Source organism: Microcaecilia unicolor, chromosome 10 (assembly GCF_901765095.1).
Source record: "Microcaecilia unicolor chromosome 10, aMicUni1.1, whole genome shotgun sequence".
Taxonomy (NCBI): Eukaryota; Metazoa; Chordata; class Amphibia; order Gymnophiona; family Siphonopidae; genus Microcaecilia; species Microcaecilia unicolor.
In genome coordinates this window covers 198,731,944-198,751,817 of record NC_044040.1, presented here as the reverse complement: position 1 = coordinate 198,751,817, position 19,874 = coordinate 198,731,944, and the positions used below count along the sequence as shown (strand labels likewise).

Genomic DNA, 19,874 nt, shown 5'->3' with positions numbered 1-19,874 from the left:
TTTACTACATTATTTTGCCTTATTAAAGTCAAGAGAAACCATTTATTTTTCTCCCCTGGATCACATTACTTCTGGAATAAAAACGCCAAATTTAAAGAGTAAAATTAAATTGTTTTTGTTTTAAAATGAGTTTTTCCATTGACACCAATAAGGGGCATGGAAGCTTTAGAAAATACAATCCACATCATACAACTAGTGAAGATTCTATGATGATCACTATTAATTTTTCATAATTTACAACCAAAACAGTTGTATAGAAATGGCATCATACAGGTATGGCAGCAAAACTATCAAAAGTAACATTAGTTAGATAGCAATAAACGTTCGTTTTCAGTTTTAACCAAAACCTGCTGCCAAAATTCACTGCTCAGTTTCCGTCAAAACCAGACAGTACAGCCTCCCCCCCCCCCACCCCCCCGCAAAAAAAATGGGAAAAACATTTCCTGCCTTCCCTGAACAGGAGCCCCACCCCAACTGAGGCTTACTGTACAACCACAGGTGGTCTGTCTAGTCACAGCAGGAGCGGTCCGCAACTGCTCCTGCCATCTTGGCTAACGCAGCCTCCAGCTACAGTCTTGCCAGATTGCAGCAGCAGCCATTTTGAAAGCAGAGATGGCAACCCAGGACTGCTCCTGCCCATGCCATCTTGGCTACCGCAGCCTCCAGCTACAGTCTTGCCAGATTGCAGCAGCAGCCATTTTGAAAGCAGAGATGGCACAGGCAGGAGCAACCCAGGACTGCTCCTGCCCGATTAGACACTAGACCACCTGCGGTTGTACAGTAGGCCTGGTGGGGCTCCTTCTGGGGGAGAGCTACAGGACAGAGCACAAAGTTTCAGTTTCAGCCGATAATGAATTTGGGGTCAAAATACAACTTTTAGTGTTGATGTTGAGACTAAAAGCTCAGTTGGCCTCTATTACAAATCAATATTATAAATGAAAATGCATAACAGTCCACTATTTGGGTGCTTGGTCCATACAATATGCAATTTTTTTTTTTACACAAAAATGAAAGATTTGGTAATAAACACATTTACAAATGTTAAACTCTTCACTTTCTTGTGCACAATTATTCTATGCTACTTGGGTTTAAGAACATCAGGAAGATACTATTTAGGTGCACCAGAAAATTACATACATAGCCCTTGATATACCTGACAAAAGCCTAGAAAATGAAAAATGAGATTCTGTACAATTAGAAAGTTACCCATCTTCTGCACAGTGTACGGAAGTGGCGGCCAAAAAAAGCAAACAAGATGCTACGAATTATTAGGAAAGGGGTGGTAAACAAAACCAAGTACTTTAATACCTACGTATCACTCCATGGTGCAACCTCACCTTGAGTAAGCGACCAAAATGATAAATGGGATGGAACGCTAAAGAGATTAGGGCTCTTCAGCTTGGAAAAGACAAGGCTGAGGGGAGATGTGATTCAGGTCTACAAAATCCTGAGCGGTGTAATCAATTTTTCACTCTTTCAGAAAAGACAAAGACTAGGGGACACTCAATGAAGTTACATGGAAATACTAATAGGAGAAAATATTTTTTCACTTAATGAATGTTAAGTTCTGCAACTCTTTGCTGGAGGTAGTAACAGTCTGCTATTGAGACAGTCATTGGAAAGTCACTGCTTGCCCTGGGATTCATAACATGGAATGATGCTACTATTTGGGTTTCTGTCAGGTACGTGTGACCTGGATTGGCCACTGTTGGAAGCAGGATACTGAGATAGATGGACCCAGTATGGCCATTCTTATGTTCATTTAGCAATGATTTAGAAAGAAAATGAAGTCTGATTTTAGCATACTAATTTAGACAAAGCTCACCAGAAACCAGTTTCATGCTATTAAATTTTTATAGCCTCTGCACCCAACCAATGGTTTTTAATGTTACTGAAGAAAAATTGGAAAAGGCTAAGCATATAATCAAATTATCCCAAAAGCACTGCACCAGCCATTTCAGAATTCTCATATGAAATACAGTACATACCTCTCCTTTCTGTGCACAGGATATTACTATGGGAGGTCCAAGCACTCTGTACTCAGTTTTATGCAAGTACTTATAGTTTTCGTTCTGAAAGTCTGATATCACGAACACAGTTTCGAATTCCGGGCAATCAACATCTTTAAATTCTTCCACTGATTCTGCTTTGATGCAAGGCACTTTGATGTCCTTAATATATATCCACAGTAACCAATAATATACAAGTTAATTGAGCATAAAAGTTAACACTCCTCCACAGAGATACCACTATTTACACATTGTCAAAGTGCATTAAAAATAACCTTATACACCCAGGTGAGTTAAATGATTAGTACCCAAAACTGATTCAGTATTTAAACCAATTCCCCAAAGTTGGCACTTTCCCCCCCTCTATAAGTATGAACTTCCACAGCTATTTTTTTTAATTGCTGAAATGAAGATCTGAATCTGATTTATAGTTTAAGTGAATTTTTTTAAGGAAAAAAAAATTATATATATATCACTAAAGGCAGTCTGACTAGATGAGTAAAATAGAAACCTATGGAACTTTGGAAGGCTAAGTGCTTTGAAAATATGCCTCCTAGTCATGTAATTAACTTTTTAACCTATGGAGTTCTTTTACTAAGTTGTGCTAACAGATTAGCAAGTGCTAAATAAAGACGTCCATAGGAATATAATGGGCATCTTATTTAGCACATGCTAATCATTAATGCACAAGGACTCCTGTATAAATAAATTTATCAGAAACTCCAAATCTGCTGCTGCTACATTTGGATAAGTTGGCCTGCGGGACTACATAAGTTTCAATAAGGGCAAAGCTTCAATTTACCAAAGACTTTAGAGCAAAAACACCAAACAAAATATTTGACCTTTAATTAGCACAAAATTTGTCACGTCAAGTTTTTTTTTTTTTTTTAATGCTTAATATATATTAGCTAAAGATGCTTGAATATAACTGTATTCCAACTTTGGGGAACTGGGGTTTGCCAATTCAGAACAAATTCATTAAGGGGCCCTTTTACTAAAGAGCGGTAGAGCTATTGCTATGTCGGCGCATGGCGAAGTGGGCCTACTAGAATCTGGTGGAGGCCCAGCCTCTGTCGCCTGCCAACTCCACTGCTAGAAAATGCGCTATTTTCATTTTCTAGAGCCAGGGGCTTACCCAGCAATAATCTAGCAGCCCCATGTGCTGCCCAGTTAAAGCGAAGGAGACCGTGTGGCGGTAAGGGCTCCTCTGGGAAATAGCTGAACAACAAGTGGTTCACTTACAGCAGGGCCATTTCCCTTTAAAAAAAAAAAAAAAAAAAAAAAAAAAAGGAAACGGGCCTCAGCACACAGTGAATCCACATGCTGCAGGGCCCCTGTTACCACAGCTTAGTAAAAATGGGGCCCTAAATGCTAAGTTACCAATCTTTATGCAATAATTGAGTTATCATGCAACTTCCAGTAGATTATTGCCTTTACCTGACAATGTAGAAACAGCCAATAAACAGGAAAAAGAAAAAAGTGTATGAAGATTATCCATATATGTTATATATAGCAGCATGAATTTAGACCAAAAAGAAAAACCAGTAGTTCTACCTAGAGATAGTGTAACAGTTATAACTATATTTTCTTAACCACCTATCTAAACAAAAACAGTAGTATGTGAATAAGCCTTTGTGAAAGGCTCATGAAATGTGTCAAAGACTCCAAGTTGGGAGGAGGGGTGCCTTTACACAGGTCTTTCCCAAATGCTAAGGCCATGTTTACCACAAGTATAAAATGGCCTATTTGCTATTTTTTTGCATTAATGGCCATACCTCTTGGTTTAGTCTGGGTTGACGTTTTAGCAGGCAATGGCGATTATTTGTGTTACTTCCTATATACGGTGGTTTTTATTAGCAATCTTATGCGGTTTCCAGTTTTAACATCACAGTCTCCCACCTAGGTTCTTGTCTCGCATTTTTATAGCTTTTACTGTGACTTGCCATCTCTATGTTTGAGCATATTATCGGGTTTTTAAGTTTTTCTTTTTGGCTTAAAATTTTAAAATTTCAGTATTTTATATTTTATTGATATTTTATTTTTAGCATTACTATACTTGTGGTTTTCCTAGCACTCACAGATGACTTGACATCCAGCAGAGGATCTACTGGTATGTCTCTGTGTCCTCTTTTTTCATTTTTTATTATAAGACATTTCCAATTTTGTATATCATTATACTTTAAAATATATATTAATGTTGTGTGGATTGTAATTGTGTGTGGTTTATATCTTTTAGAATGTTTGCATATAAATAGTCTTAATATTTGGTACAATTTACAATAATGCATGACTATATATGTGGTTATGTTTATTATTATTGTTTTTAGACCCCTGAAGAAGGCTTGTTGCCGAAACACAGACCGTGTAGGGTCCCAATAAACTGTTTGGAGCTTTTACTTCTGTGTTCTGGCTGGTCACTTGGACCACCCTGTGGATGGTTTACATACATGTTACCATTAGAGTACAGCCCTTTTTAAAGCTTACTGCATGAGCACTTACGACCATCCGTTTTGTATACAGTAAGGTCTCACGCGGTAAATGCGCTAACCTGTTAGTGCAGAACGCCCACTCTCCGGGCATGACTCTTGCCCATAACATGCCCCTTCAAAAAAAAAAACTCCTTTTAACTATTTTTTTAGCCCACAATTAGCGTGCACATCTGAACTTACCACAGAATGTCTGAGCACATCCCGTGGTACTCCATTTTTAGCTACGTTAGGCACACATTAGCCCCCTAAAGTGGTTTAGTAAAAGGGCACCTTAGTTCCTAAACTAAATGGGATTTGTGTTTAAAAAGCAATCACAAAGTCTATTCTCGATCACAAATAATTTCCAATACAATTTGAGGATAAAGACACACACATTTCAATGTTAGTTGTGCACCGACATTCTTGTGATGGGGTGTAACATGCTACATGCAGGTATGTGGAGCCAACTGACATACCATATTTATAATACTTTTTACAAATTTTTCACTTGATTTTCCAGGACTATTTTCCTTTATCTTTATAACTGGGACTTCCATTATTTTAATTGTCTGTGAAAAAGGAAGATTATGTATAGAATTAAAAACTTTAAAGATGCATGTGGCAAAATTCTTTACTCTTAGAATTATTTATAACATACCTCTAGTGCTTTTAGAAGTGCCTCATTATTTCCAGCTTCTTTAACCAAAACCACCCTGGTTTCTATTTGGGGCATTTCCTCTATTAAAGGAGGAAAAAAAGGTTTCCCTGTTAATTCTAACACCAAGACAGTAAAACAGCAAAACTATGAAGGAATAACAAAAGCATGCTTCAACAAATATATTACAATTTAACATAGTTATTAAGAGAAGCCATTTATGCAACATTTCAAACATGCTTGAATACAAAACTTGCTATATAATAGGCCATACAAACAAGAAAAAAAAAGTACTTTACAGTTACCATCATTATCTGAAGTAGACCCAATAAATAAGTTTTCCTTGGAGGTTTCAGCTATTCTAGAGTCAAGAACTGAAATGTCAGCAAGGAGACTCATCCCTGCGCCAGACGTCAACATACTGGTGTCAGTCATTAAGGAAGCGGATAACTGTAAAAATACAAGACCAGCGCAACACCAAAAAAATGCTTAATACCACACACACAAAAGAGTTTTTTGAATAATAGAATTACAATTAAGGATTCTTTGTAGAAGCAGTTAATAGGAGACAAGACTTAAACAACTAGATCCCTCCTCCCTCAACAAAAATAAGCTGCATTCTTCTTAATCTCCTTACTACATGATAATGAAGCAGAGTAGGCAGGGCCGACTGATCTGTTTATTACCTTTCCCAATCCTAGCCTAAACCACTAGTCTTGGTATCATGGATAACTCCCCACTCATCAGTGCTATTTGCTTTAACTACCTACAAAGCAAGAGGCCAGTAAGCAGAGCCCACTGATCTGTTTTATTACCTTTCCCAATCCTAACCTAAACCACTAGTCTTGTTATCAAGGATAGCTCCCCCGTCATTAGTGCTATTTGCTTTAACTACCTACAGAGCAAGAGGCCTGTTAAATCTTTGTTTTAAGTAAACAAGAACATGTTCTTTTAACCTGATTCTCCGATATGAATGGTTTCAGAACATTAAGCACTTTTGAAAGGAAAGTACATAACATCACTATAAAACGTTTCAGATATTCGTTTTCCTCCTCCGTCTGGAAAAGAAAGGTTATCTCGTTTTGTTCTATTTATTTCCTTTGAGAATGGCCAAACCTACCTCGCCATCCACATGAACACTATACACTTTGACCCATACATAATTTGAAATAACAGATCTTTTATGGAGTACATTGAAAACAGCCTGGCTGATTGTCACAATGTTCTGGGTCCTACCTGACCCGTATTTGGCTGTGCTATACTCGAACTGAGGGGGGAGGGGGGGGGGAAAGAGGTAGCCCTTTAAAGACTCCTATGACACTGTACAGGCCTCCTCGACTAGATCTACCCATAGGGGGCCACACACAATAATGAAGAGGAAATAAGCCACATACTTAAGTCAATTGAAGCAACACTTCTGTTAAATATATTTAACCATCAAGAATGAAAACACAAACCAACTCATGAATATAATCAGCATTATTAACAAGCACACTGCCCACCTCCACCAAGCCACAGAAGCCAAAAGTACCAGGAAAAGACGCAACACGAAAAAAAAAAACCCCGCCTCCTGCCTTGGTTGTTAAGGCTCCGAAGATAAGCAGGACTTATCTTCAAAACCAATAACTAAAACAGACGAAAAAATTAACTATTATCTTCAACTTATCGCCTCTTCCTCAGGGCGGCCATTATCATTTTCAAACAGCGAGCCAGCCGCATCTAAGAGCCCGTCCGATTGGCCAGAAAGTGGCTGCGCGCCGGCGATTGGCTCATTTTGAACATGTCGCTCGGCCGCGGCTCGTGATTGGACCGGCCGTTTTCGCTCCACCTGAATCGGAGAACCAATCGCGCGGATGTTTGTCCCCTTTGTTGTTGTTTTTTTTTTTCCTTTGTATTGTACTACGGAAGCTGTATATTGATGGGGGGAAGGGAAGGGGGTGTTTTTGTTTTGGAAGTAACTGATTGCTACTAGAAAAAGGAAAGCTTGTTGCCATGAAGTGATAACTTCCTTCCTCTTCCCCAAAGCACTGTTTCTGATATGTATGACTGAAGCTTCCCGTCAAGCAAACTAGGCCTACGCGTAAGGCTTCATTTTTAGGAGTTGTACTTTCAGACGTACTCATTCACGGCTGATTTTTGGCCTTGAAACTGAGCTTCTAGCAGAAAGAAGGAAGGGAATGAGAGTCACGAATCACTGCTGGTCACAGGTTTGTCTCTTCCCTCCAACCACTGTATATTCAAGGAGGGCTTCGTTTGTTCTTCTCTCTTTCCGTTTTTCAAATGTAGTGAGAAGTGAGTCAGGGCGTAGCCAGACAGCAGATTTTGGGTGGGCCTAGGCAAGAAGTGGGTGGGCACCAAATGTTCTCTCCCCCACCCCAAAAAAATATCTCAGAAGGTGGAAAAATGCTTCTCTCCAGTCTCCACCTTGGTAGTCTGCAGCAGGCATGCGCTGAAAACTGAGCATGCGAAGGTGTCAGCATTGTGGAGAGCAGCATTTTCATTACCATGTGCTACTGTTTGGATGGGCCTGAGCCCTAAAACCCACCTGTGGCTACGCCACTGGTAAGAACCAGTACTCTGTTGTGGGAGCCTGATACAGGAATCATCCGACTTGGAATCTCACACTGTGCCACGTGTTCCCTAGTGGCTCAGCCCCACCCCCGCAGGTGAGACAATGGGCAAGGAGCAGTTTTTGCACACTTGTGTCTATTTCGCCCTGTGTGTGGTTGCTCTGCTCAGACAGCCTTTGCCATAGCCCTGCCTAGAGCCCACTTAAACATTAGCCTTGGCTTGGTTCTGAGATTTTGAAGTCTAATCTTAATTACTTTTAAAACTCAAGGTGAGTTGTATTGCAGGTGCAGTAGGTTTTAAGCCATTAAAGATTTAACTTGAGGCAGTTGAAGTAGGCAAAACTACACACCATCTGAAATGCCATGAACTGTTATTTCTTACTGACTTGGATAATTGGTTTTACTGGGGAATAATGCTTCTTTATTGTTCCATGGCGTGACCTTGAGTATTGTGTGTAATTCTAGTTGCTGTATCTCAAACAAAAGGTTCAAAGAAGGATGACCAAAATAATTAAGAAAATGGAGCTCCTCTCATATGCGGGAAAGCTTATGAGGTTAGGGCTCTTCAGCTTGGAAAACAGAAGGCTAAGGGAGGGATATGATAGAGGTCTCCAAAGTGGTGTAGAAGGGTCAGATGTGAATAGATTGTTTTTGTTTATTCTTTCAGAAAGTATTACGATTAGGGGAGACTCTCAAGGAAGTTAATGATAATGCATCCTAAAGGAAATCGGAGGAACATGTTTTCCCTCAATGAATAGTTTATTTATTGCATTTGTATCCCACATTTTCCCACCTCTTTGCAGGCTCAATGTGGCTTACAATACATCATGATAGGTGAAAATATAATTAGAAAATATACATTTAATGGTACAGAAGGATGTAACATTATAATGAAAACATGATAGTAATATAACAAGCAGATATAGTAAGACCTGAATATATGTGGAGGAGTTGTGTATGTTCATATTTGTTAGTCTTTGTGGTATGCCTTCTTAAAGAGATGGGTCTTCAGTAGGTTGCGCGGTAATGCGTTCCATAACTGTGTGCACAGGTGGGTAAAGTTTGACGCATGCATTAGTTTGTATTTTAGACCTTTGCAGTTGGGGAAGTGCAGGTTAAGGAATGTGCGGGATGATCTTTTAGCATTCCTGGGTGGTAAGTCTATCAGGTCTGACGTAGGCTGGTGCATCTCCGTGAATGATTTTGTGAACTAGGGTGCATTTAAAATATTTAATTATTTTTACTGTGTCCCACTATTATCCAAAAGCAAGTTTTGGCTCAAAGTGGCTTAAAATTTCAATTGGAGAAAGTACAACAACAAATGACATTACAATTTTCAATTATACGGTGTTACAGTAGGTATGTTTATAGTTACAAGGTGGTGTATGCCTTCAGTGTCACCTGTGATTATCCGTAAACTTTTCTAAAAAGATAGATCTTTCCTGAAATGTAGTTCGTAATGCTTCTTGTGATCTTGAGTATTGAGTTCCACCGTTTAGATCCCAGATAACTAAATCCAGCCATGTAGATGGATTTGTATGTTATGCTTCTGCAGTTTGTTAGGTGAAGTAGTGGGTACCTTCTGGTTTCTGGGTTTGCATTTCTTGTGCTAGATCAATCAAGTCTCAGCTCTGAAACTTGTTACCATAGGATGTGGTAATAGTGGTTAGCATATATGGCAAAAAAGATTTAGATAAGTTCCTGGAAGAAAAGTCCATAGTCTGCTATTGAGTTTGGAACTAAAGCTTAGCGTATGCTAATGGGCATTAGTGCATATTAAATTCTGCACATCTTATTTTGTACCTATGAGCTTCATGGCACGTAGAACATGCTAATGTCTATTTAGTGTGCACTAGGCCTTAGTGAAAGGACCCCTTAGTTGCATATTTCTTTTCTCATGAAGTTACTTACAGTTCTGAAGTTTTCCATGAAGCTGTATGGAATCTAAGGATGTAAAACTGAAAGAATTGATTTGTCCTTTCTTAATTTATTTGCCTTTGCAAGTGGAGGAGAGGCCTAGTGGTTAAGGTGGTGGACTCTGGGCAAGTCACTTAACCCTCCATTGCCCGTGTAAGCCGCATTGAGCCTGCCATGAGTGGGAAAGCGCGGGGTACAAATGTGACAAAATAAAAATCCAGGTTCAACGTAATTTACAGTTCAGGTTGATTATGTAGGTCCCTGCCGAAGAAGACTTACATTCTTTTATGAAATCAGAGGTAATGGAGAGCAAGTGGCTGGCCCAAAGTTATGAGAAGCATCAGTTGAAGCAGTTGAATTTTTACTCTGGCCTCCCTGCATCATTGCATTGCATTTTGTGTTTTCACATGTGGTTTCATAATGTGTAGTTGATCAAGATCCTGGCAGAACTAGACTATCATTCTTGGTTGCAGAGAAGTACTATATAGGCCACATCACACACCCACAAAAGAGCTGAATTAGTACAAGTTTAAATAGGTTATATTGCAAAATCGACAGCATCAATTAAATTGTATGACTCCTGATGCAGGCATTTCTGCCAAAACAAGGCTGCGTTGAATCCAATCATTTTTATGCTACAGAACTTTGTAACTTCATGATTTTGTTCTCTCTAAGTTGGACCATTATATTGCTGCATTTTGAGAATTTTGTAAAGCCTTTGTTCTTTATTGCTTTGGCTTGCTTGTTGCTGCTGTTGTTTTTCCTCATAAAACTGTATGTGCTTTAACTGTTAACATAGATGCCAGCTCTCTTGAGCACCCTCAATATTGAGCAAACTTCTTGATTGTGATTACAAATGACTGATTTCCATTGGGTTTAGCACCACTACTCATTTTATAAAAAGTCAGTTCCAGCGACTGTTGGTTCATGACCCATGTTGTGTTATGCTAATGTAGCTTGCTAGTAGTAACAAAACAATTGATTATCAGAAAGGATCAGCATGAGAAAACCTATGGTTTTGGAAAAGCAGACATCATCCATGTATTAACTGAGAGTTTAATTTCTGAGAGTACCATTATTTGGAGTTAGACGGGCAAAAAACTGTTTTAAACTGATGATTTACAACAGTTTCTTAAACTGTGGGTGCAGACCTCAAATGGGGTTACAATCTGGTTGGACTGTCCATAGGTACATCATTATTCTGCCCCTCTGGGGAGGGGGGGGGTGTCGCACAATTTTATTTGGAAGCCCTCATCAAGTCATAGCCACAAAATAATTGACAACTACTGATTTAGAACTTAACAAAATGACACAAAAGTCCTAAGTTACCCAGTTCTAAACTGGAGAGTTTTTGGCAAATCCTGGTTTCGAATTTAAACCTGACGTAAAGTGCCTGATCCTGGCCTTTGAAATTGGTGCTGCAATTCCCAAAATGGACCAGGAATGGGGTGGTCAGATATCCAGGACTATCTCAAAAGTTCCAGCCTGGAACTAAGTAACTTGGCACTTCTGAAGTTACCAATATGAAGGGTTGTATTTATTTATTTGTTACATTTGTATCCCACATTTTCCCACCTATTTGTAGGCTCAATGTAGCTTACATAGTACCAGAGCGGTGTTTGCAGACTCCAGTGTGAACAAATATATAGTGATATTGTGGTAAGATAAAGTTCATGTGGCATAGTCACATTAGGGAATCGTAACGCGGAAGAGTTGTGTCATGTCCATTACGTTCTTTAGTTTTGTTGTGTTGCGTAGATCAGGCATTTAAGTTGGATCAGTATGGTATGTCTTTTTAAACAGTTAGGTTTTTAATGTTTCACGGAAGTTTAGATGGTGGTACGTCGTTTTCAAGGCTTTTGGAAGTGCGTTCCACAGTTGTGTTCTTAGGTAGGAGAAACTGGTTGCGTAGGTTGATTTGTATTTAAGACCTTTGCAGCTTGGGTAGTGTAGATTTAGATAGGTTTCGTGTTAATTCGGATGTGTTCCTAGTTGGTAAGTCAGTCAAGTCTGTCATGTATCCCGGGGCTTCACCGTAGATAATTTTGTGGACGACGGTGCAGATTTTGAAAGTAATGCGTTCTTTGATTGGGAGCCAGTGTAGTGTATGAAGGAGGTTAGTTTGAGAACAGGAGACGGTATGAGGCTAACTAGCTCATTATATGGGTTGAAGCCAATAGGTGAAGCTTGCTGGCAGTAGGCTGAGATTGCAGCCACATTGGTTCACCCAAAACAATAGCAAATGCCATTGAAAACATCTGTGCTCCATCTGTACAAAGTCTAAAGTTGGAAAAGGTGGAAGACAAAAGGGTTTTTTTTTTTGTTTGTTTTACTTATTTGACAGCTTTTTAATTTATTTGAAAGCTTCCCGTGTGTGTATATAAATATCGCAACTGCTTGCCCTGGGATTGGTACTTTATTTATTTTAGATCATTTATACCCCGCCTTTTGCCACGGAACGCAGCCCCAAAGCGGCTTACAATGAGCTAAGAAGAGAATTACAATGACAGTTGATGGCAAGTAGGAAGGGAGAATAAATAAGTACATACCTACAAGAGGGGGGATTTAAACACTATGCTGCACAGGCCTGGCATATTTAAAAATATAAGTGAGATTAAATAAAAATAGTACTGACGTGGATGGCAGCAGCTCATAGGGCTGTTTGCTTTGTTTTGGAGTGTACACAGAAGGGGAAATCGAAACTAACCTACTTGGCTTCAACGTTTTGACGTCATGCCGCTTCCTGTTCGGTTGTGCTCCAGGAAGAATGATGTCCAATCAGCGCAGGGCGTTCTGTGCCCAATCAGGACTTGTAGGCTATTTAGGAAATGGATGACGTCACAAGGAGCTAGGCTGGCTGGTCCGCTCTTCGCGTGTCCCATTGGGTAGGAAAGAGGCTGTCGCCGGGTTGCTTTGGTGTCTGTCTGTGTGTTTTCAAAGCCAAGGTGAGAGCAGGGAGAGCCCGCGGTGCCCCCTGGACCCAGTCCGACCTTCCGAAGATTGAAGAGGACCAACTGCTGCGGGAGACTCATTCTCTGCTGACAGAGACAGAAGTGGGAAGACTGCGAGCGTAGTAGCCATGAAAGGCGCCTGGGTGTTGCTGGCTGCATTTGCGTCTTTCACCGCCTACTATGTGTATTTGCCCTTACCGAGCGCGATCGCGGAGCCCTGGAAGCTCATGATGCTCGATGCAGTGTTGAGGAGTATACAGGATCTAGTACGTTCTCAGCCTTTTTTGTCTCTGTTGCTGTAAAAAAAAACAAAAAACTAGGTAGATTGCACAGGTTGCTGTGAAACAGCGAGACATGTCAAACGTTGCCTTTCTCTGAGTAATTTGCAAACCTTTTCCCGACCCTGATATAAAGTCACTCGAAGCAGTACTTGGTACAATAAAACCATAAAAGAACAGTTAAAGCATCCACAAAATCATTTGCTTTCCCGAAGAGATAGTAAAAGAATAGTATTTGATACGGTGCAGGACTTTTATAGCATTTTCAGCTTCACTTGCTGACTTACCCTGGCTTGCTCAGAGTATATTTTACAGGAAAATGCAGTTAATTCTTTTTAATCCATTGGGGGGGGGGGGGGGGGGAGGCGTTTTATCGAATTATTGTTTTGCTGATTGTTTTTGGAATAGCAGAGGTCAAATGGAAGCATTGGTTCCACTATATCGCTCTGGCAGTGGAATAGGCTGTCAAACTGTATGATTTGCGACTGTTTACTAGGTTATCAATAGAAATCAAACAAAATAAAACATGGAAAAGAAAATAAGATACCTTTTTTATTGGACATAACTTAATACATTTCTTGATTAGCTTTCGAAGGTTGCCCTTCTTCGTCAGATCGGAAATAAGCAAATGTGCTAGCTGACAGTGTATATAAGTGAAAACATTCAAGCATTACTATGACAGTCTGACAGGGTGGGAGGTATGCATGGGGACATCAAAGCATATCATTGATATTCTAACAGGATGGGTGTGGATAGGTGAGGGGTGGGGTGATCAGCAGAGACATACAGCTTTATGGTTTATAATGGGCTAGGAACCCCAGATCCTTGTTAAGTCCTTTCTGTTGGATGTTAAAATATTCAATCATTCTGACTTCAAAGGTCTTGCATTCTTGTATGGTTTTAAAGTTACCTTTCAGGATTCTCACTGTGAAGTCACTGGTACAGGGTCCTGTGGAGGAGTGGCCTAGGGGTTAGGGTGGTGGACTTTGGTCCTGGGGAACTGAGGAACTGAGTTTGATTCCCACTTCTGGCACAGGCAGCTCCTTGTGACTCTGGGCAAGTCACTTAACCCTCCATTGCCCCACGTAAGCCGCATTGAGCCTGCCATGAGTGGGAAAGCGCGGTGTACAAATGTGACAAAAAAAAATACTGTCCAACAGGCGTGGGAGCCCTACTGGCACCAGTATTGTTCATGTGATGTCTATGTAAATTGAATCTTGTCTTAAGCATCTGGCCTGTTTCTCCAATATAGCATCCTTCGTTACATTTTTTACACTGAATGATATATACCACATTGGAGGATGAGCAAGTGAAAGATTCCTTTATGTTGAATATCTTTCCTTTGTGGATGACTGTGGGGTCCTGTGAAATATTTTGGCATAGTTTGCAACTGGATAAATTACAGGGAAGTGTGCCCTTCTGTTCCTTTTCAGTCTGTGATGGAAGTTTACTTCTGATTAGCTTGTGTTTTAAGTTGGGTGGCTGTCAGAAGGCCAGTACTGGTGGGGATGGGAATATCTCTTCGACTGTTTACTAAAATTCTTAATTGTTTTATTACACTGACTGAGTTCTATGTAAACTGAAGTATCTAGGGTTGAGAGCAGCTACTCGTCCTTAATTTATCCTTATCTATATATATATAAAAGGCACCTCCAACGTTCGAATGAAACCTCAAGCCGGAACTTGAGGCGCCCGAGATATCCGGTTTGGCCTTTAGTGTCCGCCCCGCCCTCGCGTCACGACGTGATGATGTAGAGGGTGGAGCAAAGACACTCGACGAATCAAGGAAGCCCAGCTCTGTTTCAACGCCCCACGAGGTTCGTCACCTCCTCTCTCCACCCCGCCCCAAGTACACAGCTTCCCCGCCCTCTCCACTCGCTCATGAGGTCACCGCTTCCCTTCTCCATCCGCCCACGAGCGAGGTCGCTGCTTCCCCTATGCTAGGCACACACCCCCCAAGGTCGCCTCTTGCAAGCTCCACCCCCTCAGAGTTCACCGCTTCACCTCTCAACCCCACCCCCTGAAGTTGCCGCTTCCCATATCCACCCGCCCCCCTCAAACATCGCCGCTTATCTTAAAAAAAAAAAACTGAAACGCAGGCAGCCTTCAGCCATTGGCTGTCTGCTCGGCAGGCACTCATCTCTCCTCTCACTGGCCCTGGAGCGCAGGAACAGGAAGTTCAAAACAACTTCCTGGTACCTGTGCTCCTACGGGGACAGAAAGAGGAGAGAGGAGCAGCAACACAGCACACAGTCAATGCCTGGATGCTGCATTCAGTGCCTGGGAGCAAAGAACAGGGAGGGAGGAGGGCTTGGGGTGAAGGGGGGGGAGGGCTGACTGGAAAGTTGACGGTGAGCAGAGGGGGAGGAAGAGGAGCACAGAAGGGGAATGCACCACCTGCTTAAAACACTCACACATATACACACACTCTTTCAAACACATACACTCACTCTGAGGGGGGGGGGGTGGCCTGGAACTTGGAGTGTGACTGGGCCGGTGAGAAGAGGGGCACGGTAGGGGGAGGGGAATGCATCACCTGCTTAAAACACTCACACATACACACTCTTTCAAACACACACACACTCTCTCAATCTATCACTCAGTCTATATCAAACGCGCGCACTCATTCTTTCTCACACAGACAGCCTCACTCTGTCACACACACTCAGTTTCTCTCACACACACACGCTCTCAAACATACACACTACCGATGAAAACCATGCTAGCGCCCGTTTCATTGCTCTCAGAAATGGGCCTTTTTTACTAGTTTATTTAGATTTTGCTGACACCTTTTTCAGTAGTAGCTCAAGGTGAGTTACATTCAGGTATACTAGGGATTTCCCTGTCTCTGGAGGGCTCACAATCTAAGTTTGTAGCTGAGGCAACTGAGGGTTAAGTGACTTGCCCAAGATCACAAGGAGCAGCAGTGGGATTTGAACCGGCCACCTCTGGATTGCAAGACCTGTGCTCTAACCACTAGGCCACTCCACTCTTGTTTCTGAGTGTCTGATAAATCATGCTGGGGTCATTTGTTTGCTTGGAGGACTGCAGCTGATTTAAATGGCATGTGTAGAAAATCTGTCTATCAGGACTTGTTCCGATCCAAGGAAACTGTATGCTTTGGTTTTATTTATCATGAAAGAACATTCCTACTACCTATATGGCTTGCAACTGTAAATCACATATTGTATGCTGCTGTGGTATTACCTATTCAGAACTTGGAGTCTCAGAAAACTTTCTATGATGTCCAAGAACAAACAAAAAAAGTTCCAAGTACACTGTTTCCATAAACCTATTCCAAAAACAATCAAGTTTATTTTAGTCAGGTCTGACAAACTAGATGTGCAAGTTTTAATTTAACCCATTGACAGTGATGCTCACTTACTGGAGGAGTAGCCTAGTGGTTAGTGCAGCAGACTTTGATCCAGGGGAACTGGGTTCAATTCCCACTGCAGCTCCTTGTGACTGTGGGCAAGTCACTTAACCCTCCATTGCCCCAGGCACGAATAAGTACCTGTATATTTATTTTTATTTTTGTTACATTTCTACCCCGCGCTTTCCCACTCATGGCAGGCTCAATGCGGCTTACATATTGTATACAGGTACTTATTTGTACCTGGGGCAATGGAGGGTTACGTGACTTGCCCAGAGTCACAAGGAGCTGCCTGTGCCTGAAGTGTATACTATGTAAACCAGCTTGAGTATAGTTGCAAAAACCACAGAAAGGCGGTATATATAAGTCCCATTTCCCTAATTGTAGCATAGGCAGTACCACAGTAAATGACAGTCCCATCCAGTCTATCCAGTTGTATTTCTTACGCTTGAGTAGGTGAGCATATAAGTTCCCATTTTCTACCCAGCACCTGTATTTGAAGAGCTGGTTTTAAACATTAGCTATCTGCCTTTCAGCTTTGCAAAGCAGTTCATATTATTTACAGCAGATCACAGGGAAAAGAAAATTACAACACATTAATATAGAGTAGGGAAAAAGGAAAATACAGAACAAAGTAATGGCAATGCGTTAATTCTGAGTAGAAAAGAATATAAAGAAGTGTTGGCACTTATCCCTAGTGTTCCCAGTGGAAGAGTAGCCTAATGGTTAGTGCAGTGGGTTGAGAACCTGAGAAATCTGCAGCGCCCAGCCCTGGACAAGCCAGTTAACCCGTCATTGACTCGGGTACAAGTCAATGACGGGTGGAGGAGAGGCCTAGTGGTTAGGGTGGTGGACCTGCGCGGCCACATTGGTGATCTGCAAGGGCCGACTTCTAGTGGAGTAGCAACATTCCATGTAGAATCTCAAATAGTAGCAACAGTGGAGGAGTGGCCTAGTGGTTAGGGTGGTGGACTTTGGTCCTGAGGAACTGTTTGATTCCCACTTCAGGCACAGGCAGTTCCTTGTGACTCCGGGCAAGTCACTTAACCCTCCATTGCCCCATGTAAGCCGCATTGAGCCTGCCATGAGTGGGAAAGCGCAGGGTACAAATGTAACAAAAATAAAATAGATACTATTGGAGATTCTACATGGAAAGTTGCTACTATTGGAGATTCTACATGGAATGTTGCTATTCCATGTAGAAGGCTGCGCTGGCTTCTGTTTCTGTGAGTCTGACGTCCTGCACGTATGTTCGATTCCCACTTCAGGCACAGGCAGCTCCTTGTGACTCTAGGCAAGTCACTTAACCCTCCATTGCCCCATGTAAGCCGCATTGAGCCTGCCATGAGTGGGAAGCACGGGGTACAAATGTAACAAAAAAAAAAAAACTTAGATTTTGAGCCCACTAAGGACCGAGAAAATACCTGCGTATATATGTAAACCGTTTTGGTTGCACCACAGAAAGGTGATATATCGAATCCATTACCCTTTACCCCCCCCCCCCCCCCCCCAATCCCCACTCTGACCCTGCAAACTCATAAATCATTTTTTGACAAAAGACAATTCTCGCTTTTTGTACAAATGAGATTTTGTACTGTTGTGGAAATAGAATGGGGATGAACTTTGTCCCTGTGTCATTCTCTACATCAAAGCAATGACTAGGAGGGGGCATAGCTAACTGATATGTTGAGACCACATCACTGCAGAACTGAAAGGTATTATCAGATTGGAAAAATATTTTTATCCAGAGCCATTAGAAATGCAGAAGGCCTCTTGTGAAGAAAGCAAGTGAGGTTGTTACCCGATGTTGGGTATAGCCTCCTTCCAGGTAAATGCTGTTTCCGCAGTATTCTCAGACCTACCAGCCAGAGGAAGTAAGATTTGGATCTGGGTCTCCCACACATCCATCAAGCTGACCCAGGTTAGCAAAACTTCAGAGCAAACCTTCATCTCCTATTTGGCTCCTGTTTACAAAAGAATAAACTAAACTCAATTCCTTCATAAAACATTATTTAGTATAGTCTGGACCTGAGCTGTTTTCCCCCCAGCTGTCTTAATACATTTAGGGGAAAAAGTTCATCCCTAGATCAATCTAAACAATTTATTTTTAAGAGGGGCATAATATATTACCCAGCTCTGCAAGGGTAGGTATAATGCACACTGGGTCACATGAAATCATTTGCATAAACCATTTGTTCACCTTTACCTATTTCCATACTTGAAACTATGAAAATAATAGGGTTTCTTAAAAACTCTTCCACTCAATCTTCTCTATACTACCTAGTCAAGCTTGCTGATGTTTCTCTGTATTCAGAAATTGATTTATTTGTGAAATAATCCAAAACTTGTGATCAAGGTAAGGTACGTTTCTTGGGGTCATGGCAAACGTGCCATTTGGTCATTAGACCAAATCGTTTCTTAAGGCCAATTGATTTCTTTCTCGGGCTTTATTACTCAGTATCCTTCACTGTATTCTCGTCAGCTTCAGTGGACATCTCTTTATGAAATACTCACTAAAGCATCTCCTTTTTGGCTAGTTTATTGAACTCTGCCTCAGTTAGGCAGGGTTGAGTCACACCGCTATCTGAAGACAAGGCTGTATCCATCTTCTATTAAATCTTTGCAGCCACAGTTCATATGATCCCTTCAGTTGAACTTTTGCTTAGTTCTTTTGTTTATAACCTAAAAGAAGAACTTTTAATGTAGAACAAGGTCCTTCAGAAGAGCTTTGATTCTGTGTAGCCATTATTTTGCTGCATCAGCAGCTCCTGGCCTGAGTAAGCAGAGGTTAGGACTCAAAACCAGACCAGTACAGAGTTACTTCTGAGCCAGCCCCTGTGCCCTGATCATCTTTAAGTATGGATTTGGAGCTTTGCGGGCCTAGGGATTAGTTTTGTGATCCATGTTGGTTTAACTGGTTAAAGCAAAGTTCAGTGCAGTTGAGGTATTTAAACAGAGGGGGCAACTCTGCAAGTAGGTGCCACAATTTGGGTACTGCAGCTCTGCATGCTGAGCACTTAGCGAAATCCTTGCAGATCCTGTTATTCTGGTGTAAGTAAGCATTCGTTGACATACCTAAAATGTAGGTGCGAACATTTAGTAGTATCCAATACGTATATATCACAAAAAAGGATTTGTGATATATATGTAAAGCTCACTTGATCTTGATTTTCAGTATGAATACAGACTGTGAAAGCGGGGCCTCACGATCCTTCTGACTTTTTGGGTTTTAAGCAGGAGGTGTCAGAAAAGTTACCACAGGGATAACTTGGCTTGTTGCGGCCAAGCGTTCATAGCGACGTCGCTTTTTCATCCTTCGATGTCTGCTCTTCCTATCGTTGTGAATGATCCCATTATACTAAGGCTAAATGTGCCTCATATTAGTGGTCCTCCACGCCTTGAGACAACTGATTGGGAAACTCTGGCCACAGTCGGTGTGACGGACTGACCACTTGCACATTGCCTGTTCTATTTGAAAACTCAGTTAAGTAAAAAAAACTATTTTCTTTTTTTTGTGGGGGGGGGGGGGGGGGGGATCCACTTTAAGTCAGCACTTTTTCCACTACATATTTTGAATTAGAAGGGGCTTTTTTGGAGCCCGTGAAGATAAAATAGCCCGTTGACTTCTCTCCACCCACGTTGTTTCCAACGTC

General features: G+C 41.4%; 2 protein-coding genes across 5 annotated transcripts in view; one reads left to right on the top strand and one right to left on the bottom strand.

Moving 5' to 3' along the window:
- Positions 1–6,813, bottom strand: part of ECT2 (epithelial cell transforming 2) — a 79,592-nt gene extending 72,779 nt beyond the window's left edge. The window contains exons 1-5 of the mRNA XM_030216850.1: positions 6,635–6,813; positions 5,438–5,582; positions 5,136–5,215; positions 4,954–5,046; positions 1,989–2,171 (exon numbers count right to left, since the gene is read on the bottom strand). Coding sequence (XP_030072710.1) covers positions 1,989–2,171; positions 4,954–5,046; positions 5,136–5,215; positions 5,438–5,567 — 486 coding nt within the window. The 5' untranslated portion in view covers positions 5,568–5,582; positions 6,635–6,813. The remainder of the gene's footprint in view (positions 1–1,988; positions 2,172–4,953; positions 5,047–5,135; positions 5,216–5,437; positions 5,583–6,634) is intronic.
- A 247-nt stretch (positions 6,814–7,060) lies between these two features.
- Positions 7,061–19,874, top strand: part of NCEH1 (neutral cholesterol ester hydrolase 1) — a 31,321-nt gene continuing 18,507 nt past the window's right edge. For 2 of the 4 annotated variants that reach the window (XM_030216589.1, XM_030216585.1), the window contains exon 1: positions 7,061–7,339. Coding sequence is in view for 2 of the 4 variants with exons in the window: in XM_030216585.1 (XP_030072445.1) it covers positions 7,310–7,339 (30 nt within the window). In the remaining 2 variants the exon portion in view is untranslated. Of the gene's footprint in view, positions 7,340–7,742; positions 7,799–12,388; positions 12,837–19,874 lie in introns of those variants that run through there. The other 2 variants (XM_030216586.1, XM_030216584.1) reach the window with 2 other exon arrangements.